This window comes from Cebus imitator, unplaced genomic scaffold (genome assembly GCF_001604975.1).
Source record: "Cebus imitator isolate Cc_AM_T3 unplaced genomic scaffold, Cebus_imitator-1.0 Scaffold80, whole genome shotgun sequence".
Taxonomy (NCBI): domain Eukaryota; kingdom Metazoa; phylum Chordata; class Mammalia; order Primates; family Cebidae; genus Cebus; species Cebus imitator.
Genome location: NW_016107395.1, coordinates 747,868 through 759,523, shown reverse-complemented (window position 1 = coordinate 759,523; position 11,656 = coordinate 747,868). Strand labels below are relative to the sequence as shown.

At 35.3% G+C, this 11,656-nt stretch overlaps 1 protein-coding gene across 1 annotated transcript in view; it reads left to right on the top strand.

The window, feature by feature from the left end:
• Positions 1 to 845: 845 nt before the first annotated feature.
• The window catches only part of C6 (complement C6), a 69,471-nt gene continuing 58,660 nt past the window's right edge, over positions 846 to 11,656 (top strand). Inside the window, exons 1-4 of the mRNA XM_017533130.2 lie at positions 846 to 1,062; positions 4,442 to 4,604; positions 6,157 to 6,313; positions 7,979 to 8,123. Of these exons, the coding sequence (XP_017388619.1) occupies positions 1,050 to 1,062; positions 4,442 to 4,604; positions 6,157 to 6,313; positions 7,979 to 8,123 (478 nt within the window). The 5' untranslated portion in view covers positions 846 to 1,049. The remainder of the gene's footprint in view (positions 1,063 to 4,441; positions 4,605 to 6,156; positions 6,314 to 7,978; positions 8,124 to 11,656) is intronic.

Sequence of the window (11,656 nt, the reverse complement as noted above, 5' to 3'; positions counted from 1 at the left end):
TTAGGAGAAATACCTAATGTACATGACAGGGGGATGGACGCAGCAAACCACCATGGCACGTGCATAGCTATGTAACAATCCTACACGATCTGCACATGTACCCCAGAACTTAAAGTATAATAAAAAAAAATTTTAAGTTAGCTGAGGAATATTTGTTTTAGTTGTTTTTTACTGCTTTGAAAAAAGTTTGAAAAGCACTTATTTTACAAATGAGGAACCAGTGTTCCAAATAGGTAAAGTGATTTACTGAAGCTCACATAGCTGGTAGCTGCTTAGCGCAGAAACAAGACTAGAATATGTATCCACATTCTCAGTTACTATAGTTTTCTCTTTTCTATTGCACTATTTTGTTCTGCTTAACCTTAGGATGAAATCCATTTTAGTCAATCTCAAGTTATACTGCAATCATTTCAGAGAAGCATAATCATCATCACATATTAAGAGCTCATTTGATCATTATTATTTTAAATCTTTCCAAATTAAATTTTTTGTTTGCTTTTGCTGGCATATAGAAACACTTTATTTTCTATAATAAGCTTGTGTTGAGAAATCTTACTAAATTCATTTATTAATTCTGTTTGTAGATTATTTTAAACTTTCTACATACACAATCAAATTGTCTACAAATAACATCTATTAGTTACCAATAAATATTCTATAATCAAAAAAATAACAATCTATATATTCCTAAGGGGGAACATCAATTTTAAGCAATTAAACTAAAGGATTCTTTAAAATGGAAACAGAGATTTCTATGCAGTAGCCCTCGAATTGAAAAATCACTGAAAATTCAGGATTCCGTGTAACATCCAACACCCAGTTTCAGGGTTACTGCTGATTGGTGTAAACATTTGCAAAGTTCAAGGTTCACAGAATATTTATTTTGGCAACACTATAGATGTTTCTAGGCCTCTGAGATATGACAGCATTACCTTGCATTAGCTAGCAATAAGAAAAGAAGCTTTGTTTGGATTAACATATACACCCTCTTCATTGTGCATATCTATTTTTCCTCAATAATTTGCAGGTTAGGTCCCAGGACACTACAAATGCTGCTTAAAGGTGAGTAATATGATGATTTCATTTTCAATCTTAATATTTCAAAATTGTTAATCATGTTTCCAATGAAATTGCTGTTTCATGCATAAAAATATATAACTCAGACTATAATCATTTCTTTGTCTTTCTTTTTTGTAATTGCTTTGTTTACATCTCAGAAGAATCAGAGGTCATGTTTTTCAAACAAATGTCATTCCAGAGGACATTTGAGATCAGGTTTCTCTATGAGTTAAACTACAGTTTAGAGTAAAGCAAACATATTCATTAGCAAAGGTCAGTTGTGAGTCTGGACTACCCAGCTTACCTTGGCAACAGTAAATCCCTTTTCTTGAGCCTCTGAGCATGCACAGAAAAAAATAATAAGAAATAAGAAATTTAATAAGTTTACATGGAGATATAAAGGAAGAACATACAGTTTGGGATAAACTAGAGCATCCTCTGAAATCTGTTGGGTAAGATATGCTGAACTGGCTTGTAGACAATAGTTCATGTGAGTAAAATACATTAGGTGGTGACAGGTTAGAATAAGATGGGCTTCTCTTTAATTGAAATTCTCTAAATGCTCATAAAGCCATCATCAATGGTTCAATGGAATCACTGAGTTTTTGAAAATTCAAGAGGGGATGGCAACTATGAGAAAACTGCAGAATTTCGGCTCTTCTACCATGGTACTGAAGTGGAAGATTTTTTTCCTATCTTCCTCTATTCAGTGAACATTCTTTTATTCTATGTTTGTATGAAAATTGTATAGTAACAGGTAAAATGCCTACATGTAATTTTAGATACCTCCAAAAGGCCTAGCAATGTAGAAATAAATAAGAAACCATATAATACAATATGCTAGGCCATCATAAAAAAAAAACACAGAAGTAATCATTTTTATTTGAATAAAAATTGTTTTAACATAGAATAATTTTTCCTCCTAACAATAGAATATTAAAAAAAGAAAAGCTACCAATTAGCTCTTTCATTAATACCTCATCAAATAAGTTTTAATGTTACCACCTTAATTTATATCAGGCTCCATATTGCCTCAGAACAGTTATAGCTTAAAGAGAGATCAGAATATTTTATAAGGGTTCGGTTTTTGCACTTTCTGATGATAACTGAAATAAAATTCACCCATACATTTCAAGCTTTTTGAAGTTAAAAGACAGTGTCTGCTGAGAACTGAGAACATGTAATCTCTTGCAATTTAACTTCTTCAAATTATTTACATGGAAATCTCACAAGAAGCTTTGTTTTCTCTACAATTGAGAGAAATATTCTGGAAGATACTGGCCTTGTCCAACATCTAATAAGAAAAAAAATAAACAACAAAGCATCTGTTTAGTTTTTCTTGCTGAAAATGTCCCTGTACAAGAAGATTCTAATTTTGGCAGTCGGTGGGGGAGGGGCGGGGGGGGCGGCAAGGGTAAAGGGTATAGGACTAGTTTACTGGTTGAAAGGAATATTTCACATTATTTAGGAGCCTCAGCTCCCAAGGGCCCTGAAGCCAGTGAAACTCCACTCAATCTTAAACTCAGGTTGGATGTTTGGGACTCACATCATATGTCTGATCACAACCTAAATTCTATCTGGCTACTCTTGTCCAATATCCTGTGGTTCTATATTGCTGCGGAAAACCAGGAAAGATGAGTTACTTACCAGGAAACTAGAATTAGCTTGCAAGTGTAGTGAAAAAAAAAGTCCCTTATTTTTATGGCTGAAATAGTCTAGGGCTGTAGCAGCATAAGTTGGACTTACAAGCTTGGATAAAAAGCATAGGTAGTATTTTCAATTTCTGTCTACCCTCCTAGACAGTGATAAAGGCTTCTATTTCTTTGTGTCTCATTCATTGCCTAGCAGCACACAATGAATGCCAAAATGTGTGTGGATTCCATTTTAAATTGAAAGCCATATTCAGCCATATATCAATGGATTTGGTTACTTCTATTCCGGCATTTTTGTTTGAGCTTGTAGGAGAGTTTAAAAAGCTTACTGATTTATTAACAAGAAATACCATAGTTTCTGAACATACTGAAGAAACAATTCTTCTATCTGATCTCAAGCTCTTGGCTTAAATCAAGATTTATCGAATAAAGAACCCCAATTATTTTTACTGAGGTATCCTTAAATCAAAACTAAGAAACATAAACAAACCACATAAAAATATAATCAGAAACTCATCCTCTGAGACATGAGAGAGCCATATTTCAGCAGGGCAATTTGGAAACATCTATCAAAAATGTATGACCAGCAACTACTATTAAATTTGTAACATTCTTAAAGGTTATTACTAATTTGAAAAGCTAGCATTGAGTGATCATTCTATCCCAAAGGTTGTTCTAAGCATTTTACATAAACCTTCTTACTGAATCCTAACAAAAGCCTTATGAGGTAGATATTACCCTTATTTTACAGATAGTGAAACTGAGACAGAAAATTAGGTAAACAGCATTTGACTTTTTAAAGTAAATGTTACTACTATATTAATTACAGCAGCATTATTGATATGTACATATATTAATCATGCTGCATGCTTCATTAGGAATATAAAGATTAAACTGGCAATAACAGGGGAAAGGCATGATCTTGCGAATAATTGATGGATCCTCAAGACCATAAGTGGGAACCACTGGTCAAAAATTTTGCTGTTCAACCTCTAATGGCCTGGGTGGTGGAGCTCCAGGCGTCTTGATGCTCCAGTAACACAGTACTTAGGATTCTTAGAAACTCAGCGAAGGGCTGTACCTCATTCAAAAAGCCCGGGCGGTGAGCTCTTACTTGTCCTGCAGCCTCAACACTATTGCACTGCCTTGAGCCTCACTTCATCTCCATAAAATGAAGGAGTTTGATCTGGAGGTTTCACAGATCCTTTCCAGCTCTTATTCATCTGACTCTATCAGGAGTCAGTAAACTTTCTGTTTACTGACATGTTTCCGGCATGTCAGAAAATGAAAAAGAACTTCCAGAAGAATGATCCAAACTTCTTTCCCAGTTCCAGAAAAGTAGGAGCAACTGATATGTTCTTGAGGGTATTGCCCACACAAAAGAAGCAGGTATTTTGAGAAGAATAAGATTGTACATATCTAAAATACTTTTAGGAATGAAATGGATTACAAACACATGCTATATACTGTGTCTTGTAGCCTATCAGCAACCATTTGAAGAAACTTACTAGCACTGGGGGTTGTGCTATGGTAATCTCCACCCTAAAAATCTTTAAAAATAGGATTTGTAGTCATGAGCAAGTGAATTTGTAGGTGTTGACTTGCCTTAAGAAAGGCAGAAAAATGCATATATTTTCTAAAATCACATTTGAATCTATGACTCAGGATGACCTGTAAAGTTTTACCCTCAAAAAAGCATTTGATATGTGGTATATATTCTTTTATTTTAGGGCCTGGAGGCTCCCGAGGCATGGCCAGACACTCCATCTTATACTTCATCCTGCTGAGTGCTCTGATCAACAAGGGCCAAACCTGCTTCTGTGATCACTACCCATGGACTCAGTGGACCAGCTGCTCAAAAACCTGCAATTCTGGAACCCAGAGCAGACATAGGTGGGTATAAGTTTTGTAGTTTTTCTTTGTGCCCTGGAAGAACTCAAGGATGAAGTCAGCAATATCAGGAGTGCCACACGAAACAATGGGAAAAAAATATATATCTCAAAGTAAAAATTTACACATTTGGATAAAATTTGAAGTCTTTCTCTTATGAGGTTGAAAGGAAGCCTACTTTTGTTCTCTCTACAAAAACAAGGGGTTTCAAAGAAATTTAATTAAGAATCTGTGCAACATGTTGACCAGGATGGTCACTGTAATCTCAGCTACTCAGGAGGTTGAGGCAGGAGAATTGCCTGAACCTAGGAGGTGGAGGTTGCGGTGAGCCAAGATCGCGCCATTGCACTCCAGCCTGGGTAACAAGAGTGAAACTCCGTCTCAAAAAAAAAAAGAAAAAAAAAAAGAATCTGTGCAACAGTGTCAGTTGACTATTTAACTTGCTCAGAATCACTACTCAAGCTTTTTCTCAATCAGCATATAACTCTGCTTGCCTACAGTTAGTGAGTTAATTATAGAGAATTTTCTACTCATTAAACCAAGTCTAACAGGACCTCAATTGAGCAGAACTGCTAGCTATTAGCTTGATTATTGGCTTATACAAAATGGCAACAAAGCTGTTCATTCTTAATAACATTTAATAATTCAGTCTTTTCACCAATTCAGACTTCTCGTCCCCCACAGTTTCTTTAAATCTGTTAAATGTTTCTGTACCATTGAGATGCTCACAAGTTAGAGGAGAAAATCATATATTTAATGTGTTTTATCCATTACAGCATTTTTTAGAATCCTTATTTTAGAAAACTATTTTTACATATGTAGTGTGAATCTCATTAAAATTACCAATTGACTTCCCCAATAAACCATCTACTAAGTATGTAAAAATTTGTTTACAATAAGATTTGTTTACAATATTCCTCTACTCAAGAGTCCTTCAGTAGCTCTGTGCTGCCTGCAAAGAACAGCAAATATTCCTGGCCAGTCACACAAGTTCCTCCCTGGAGAACTACCTGGACATCCTCTCTTCCACTTCAAATCTTTGCACATGTCACTTCCTCTAAATTCCCTTCCTTCTGTTACCTGAAGAATTCACGTGAATTATTCAGGATGTTTCTCTCATGTCACTTTCTCTTTGCATCCTTCGTCCCACAGTACCCTGTGTTTTCCCCCTTTAAGCAATTTGTAGGATCTTTCTCTCCTTTCATCTTTCTTTGCCCTCCAGTCCATTCAAGGAGCTCCAACATAGCTGGCTTCATGGTATAACACATGCAGTCACATAGGACTCACACTTAGAAGGGCTTCATGCCCTTAATGATCTGCCATTACTATCCTGAAGTTCTTAGTTTTGAGCAAGAGGTTTCCCATTTTCATTTTGCACGGGGCCTCACGAAGCATGTCTGAGTTCTATTAAGTGGTGAGAACTGCATATATGCCAACCTGCCTAATTTTTCTATGAAAATTTTCTTTCTTTTCTATTTATTGTAGTTAATGCTCAATGATGCAGGATCCATGGTAAATACAATCATTCTAAGCAAATTTTTCTTCACTATTACAGGCAAATAGTAGTAGATAAGTACTATCAGGAAAACTTCTGTGAACAGATTTGCACCAAGCTGGAGACTAGAGAATGTAACTGGCAAGCATGCCCCATCAACTGCCTCCTAGGAGATTTTGGACCATGGTCAGACTGTGACCCTTGTGTTGAAAAACAGGTAGGTGACCATGCGCATGTCCAGGAAATATGGATCACAATAGACGGCTCGGATTCCCTCACAGGCTTAACAACACAGTAACGCTGAATTTACTTCAATTTCTGAAAGTCAATTGTCTCAGCTTCCATTGAGGGAAAATTCTATTTAGCACTTTTTGGGGGCAAAGAAGGAATGTATTTTATATATTTTACTGTCTTTGATCACAAAAAAGAAATTTTGCTCCCACTATTGGTATTGTACTTACCCAGTTCTGAATTTTACTGCCTGTGCCTTCTGAGAATTCTGAATGCAAAAGTGTCTGAGAATTCTGAAAGCAAAAGTGTCTGAGAATTCTAAAAGCAAAAGATTAGGTGATCCTTATCTGAAATGTTGGGATCAGAAGTGCTTTGGATTTTGGATGTTTTCTAGATTGTGAAATATTTGCGTATACATAATGTAATAGCTTGGGGATGGGACACAGTCTAAACATGAAATTCATTTATGTTTCACATACACCTTATACTTATAGCCTGAAGATAGTTTTATACAATATTTTAAATAATTTTATTCGTGAAACAAATTTATGATAAGTATTTACATATACAGTACTCCACTGTACCATCATGTTGGCACTCAAAAATTTTTAGATTTTGGAGCATTCTGGATTTTGGTTTTTCAAACTAGGTAGGCTCAACCTGCACTAAAATAAAATAAAATAAAAATAATAATAATAATAAAACAGGGTTTCAGTCCAATGTTTCAAACCAGACAGAAATGAGGGAAATGAACCAAAACCTTGACTCCTTGCCCATCCTCTACATTCCCTCTCCTCACAGCAGTCCCTCAATTTGTTTATTGTTCCCAATTTCAATATTTACCCACCTCATGCTCAATCCTGTAAGGGGATTGGCCAATGTGAACGAAGTCAGGGCCGTACTGAGCATTTACACAGCAGAGAAGAAAAAGAAACTCATGTGGGGAATATCTACTTTCTAAGGGGAACTGTTCTAGGTCCCTTTCATGTGCCACCTTATTCAAACTTCACATTATAATGTGTTTCTCTACCCATTTTACAGATGAGAAAGTTATTGCTTATTTGGGGTTAAGTAATTTGCCCAAGAATATATCTATCAATTAATAAATTGAATTTTTCTGTCTTCAAAGTCAGCACATTTTAGTCCTATTGTATTGCTATTCTCCCTTGACTCACCATTTTACTACTCACCGTTTAAAATCTTTTTAAAGTGTAGACTATGTTACCATTGGTTTTCACAGGGACTTCCTTATGCAAAAGATCCTCAAAATTATTTCACATTTATCCCTTCACACTATCTTTGAGATATAGAAAGGCTGTTATTGCCTGGAGGAATTTACTGTACTCAAAAGACTCTCAGCAAACATTTATATATTTTATTTTGAAAATGTATAAACCATATGGTTTCAGAGTTATAAGAAGCCTTAGAAACCTTTTTGACCCACATTCTCATTTTACTACTTGGAAAACAGAGGCCCACAGCAGTGATTATTTCCCTGAGAGAGCATAATAATGGAATTGGAAGAATCAGTAAAATTTAAGTAACATTACCATAGGAAAAATCACTATTGTGATTGAGAAGCCCAGTTTTCTAAGATACATTTTGACTTTGACCTGCCTCAGAGTTATGTCTTTCTCTTCTTTCTTTTCAGACTAAAGTTAGATCTGTCTTGCGTCCCAGTCAGTTTGGGGGACAGCCATGCACTGAGCCCCTGATGGCCTTTCAACCATGCATTCCATCTAAGCTCTGCAAAATTGAAGAGGCAGACTGCAAGAATAAATTTCGCTGTGACAGTGGTAATGTATTTTTGTGAAATGTTAAATCTCCACTAAAAATAACTAGACTAAATCATAGTTACTCCAATTGACTAACAGTAAAATCCATCACAGAGAAATCCCACCACATCTTAAGCATAGTGGAATGGGAGTGTTATGCTGCCAATTACCAAGATATTCCACTGTTAAGTTATGGCTTTCAAGTTAAACCATTTTGACCACTTACCTGATATGCACAAATCTATAATCAGGATAATTTAAAAAGAAATGACATATTTTAAAAGATTTTTAACATAATTTGTTATGACAAGAATATTAAGAGATCATGTTGGAGGATGACTAGAGATGATGTAGAAAACTTTCTTGACTGGCTCTAAAATTAATTCCAAAAGACAAAGTCAAAAGCACATACACAAATGAGCATGGCTGTGTTTCAATAAAATTTTCTTTACAGAAACAGATGGCCATAGTTCAAGTTAGTTTTAGCCCACAGGCCATAGTTCACTGACCTCCTATCAAAGGAGTCAACTTGAAGTTACAATAAAACTAAATTTCAGATGAATAAAATCCATATCATTTCTGTGTACTCTGGAATATCCTGAAAAGTAAAGTAAACTAGATAGCAAATTCCAATTCCACAGAAAATTGACCCAAGACCTTGGAACCCATGTTTTCCCCTCTTACTCCCTGCTTCCTGCCTTCAGCTTTGCCAACTTTTTCTGAATGTCAGACAGGAATGCTGGGGTCAGGGTTTTCCTCTATAACCTTCCATTCCAAATCTAGAATATGAAGGTGGGATGTCGGTGGGAGATATACTTCGTCGCTATATAAATAAGGTCATGTAACAAATTGACAAACGAGGCAATCAGAGCAAAATCCTGCTGACAATGGCTGAGGGTAATACAGACCTGATCATTATATCCATAATATCAAAATCAAGATCTAGAACTGAAGTATAACTATTTGAAGCTTCAAAGATAGTTTTTTACCACCAAGAAAGACTCTTTCATTCAGTAGATGATAAATCTATAAAAAATTACAAAAGAGCTGCATTCAGGCCAAAAATACTCAAAGTTTGAGAAGCCTTGAGATGCATCCATAGGTCACCAATTTATAATGAACACTTTTAGAAAAGTTAGCAGTGTAAGCACAGCAGATTGCCAGTTCATCAATAGTTATGTCCATAACCATTGATTTGAAATTAGCTGTATTATAAAGATGTGTCTGTAATGCTTGGTAAGTAGCGGAAACCCTGTCCTCCTGTGTAACCCATGCCCTGCTTCCCAGAGCCCAAAATCCCTAGATCTTTTCATGATCCAGAAACTGATTATTAAATCCCTGGCACAGATGTAGTTGGCATCCATTCTGACTGGGTGATACCATAGCCTTTTGGTTGTTAAATATTCCATTGAAGATAGTATACTATTTTGCACTCCTAAAAGCATCTACTAATGCCACTGTCAATGGGAATAAGAGGTTGTATGAATGATTGTTTTTCTGACTCAAGATGCTTGAGTTAGTTGGTTGCCCCTCAATTAACGAAGAGCTAACTCACCTGAAAAGATTAACCATTTTGCCTTTCCTCCCTTATGACTGAGGTTCAGAGTTTCCCAAGAGTCCTTGATGTATACATGGATTTTTAAGCATTACCCATTAGGTTAATTCCCATGCAATATACCAACTCTTCTTTCAAAGTCCCGATTTTAAGCATAAAAAACTAGAGAATTTGCAGCTGGTTTTAAAAAATAATACAGTATTACAGTGACACAAATCACTTCCAATGGTTAGGGAAAATGTGCAATTTCTGCATGATTGCATGGTTCCAAGTGTAAATGTATACAGGCATGTGCTGGCTAAGCACAGTGACTTCTGCGAATCCTGCAATTTTCAAACTGTCCTTTAATTTCTCATTCTTTCTTTGGTATGGAATATATTTATGGCTTACAATATCTCTCCCCTTATGCTTTCTATTCCATAGAGTTTTTATGGCCTGGAACCATTCTCACCTATGTCACATCAGGCCTATTCCTAAACATCACTCAAGAGGTATCCTCTTCCCTTCATCCCTGCCCTTGCTAATAGGCTATGATATTTCTCCAAGTACTAAATGGATAGAGTTTCTTGTATTCTCACAAATCTGGTACTCTGCTCACAAAGATAAACTAATAAGAACTATACTCTACATGTGTATCCTTCCTTCTGTCTAATAAAGTATGATTTTAGTGTAACCATATCAAAAATAAGCCTTTGCTTAAATTTATAAGTGCTAGGTTCAAAACTTTTTACGAAATGTAATATGTATAGATGTGGATTTTAATAAATAGCCTCTATTTCAAACTAAAATTCCCATTCTCTTCTTCCCTGGAAACAAAATGAAACAAAAAAACTGGAAGTACACTGTTTAAAAATAGAGCATCTTTCAGGTCAAGTCATGGGATGAACAGACATTCAGTTCAATCTGTATTTTCAGTCCTGTGTGATTACAGTGCTCATAGCTACAATTCTTTATAATAATAGTCCTGACATAATGCAAGATGGAAGATGTAATTATTTTAATTACACTCCTACCTTCTAAGTGAAGATTATTAACCAAAAAAGTTGAAACCAAGTACTTTCTTGGGAACTCTCTATTAATTAAAAATTTAATTCAACAGAATGCCTAATCTTCCTGAGCATTTTAGTCAAAATAGTCATGCATAATTGTAGTGAGATACTAATCACATCTTAAAATAGTCAACCAGATAATCTCAAGTAAAACCTTTAATCATTGTCAGTTGGACCTGTACGTACCAGTACAGATGCCAACATCATCAAATACAGGAAAGAAGGTGAAGGGCAAGAGAGGAGATATCTGTCATTGCACATAGGCATTTCAATTTCTGTAATATATAGTTACACACTGATTCCAAGGATCCTTAGGAAATTCAGTGAGTCAAAAACGGAAGGTAATTATTTGGGGACATGAAATTTGTACCATTTTCTAAATTTGCTCACTCAACTTGCTACTGTGGTATTTAGACTCTTAACTTGTCCAAAAAATAGATATAGCAAATTATACACAGTAAAACAATTATATACAGTAAATATATAGAGTAAAATATATAGTAGGTATATTTAATAAAATCTGTAGTAATTATAAATAGTAAAACATACATTCTAATTTTTCACAAATTATACAATCATGTAAACAACCCTATTTCAAGATATAAAAAGTACAGATTTCTATATCAAGATATAGAAAATTCCCATAAACTCCAAAAGTTCCCACCTTCTCCTTTCTAGTTAATTCCCCCTCCTTCTTTCCGGACATCATATAAAGGAATCACATAACATGACTCACGTGTCTGGCTTTTTTCACCCAACATAAAATTTGAAAGATCCAACCATGTTATTGTGTGTGTGTGTCTGTGTGTGTGTCAGTAAAATTACAAGTTTTTAAATAAAGACAGTAACCTTGATCTCCCATCCTGGGTCAAAACAAAATTCTGAACCTCCAGTTAATTTCTTCTACTGAACATGATCGCTATAGCAGCTCACTGTAATGGGAATGATAG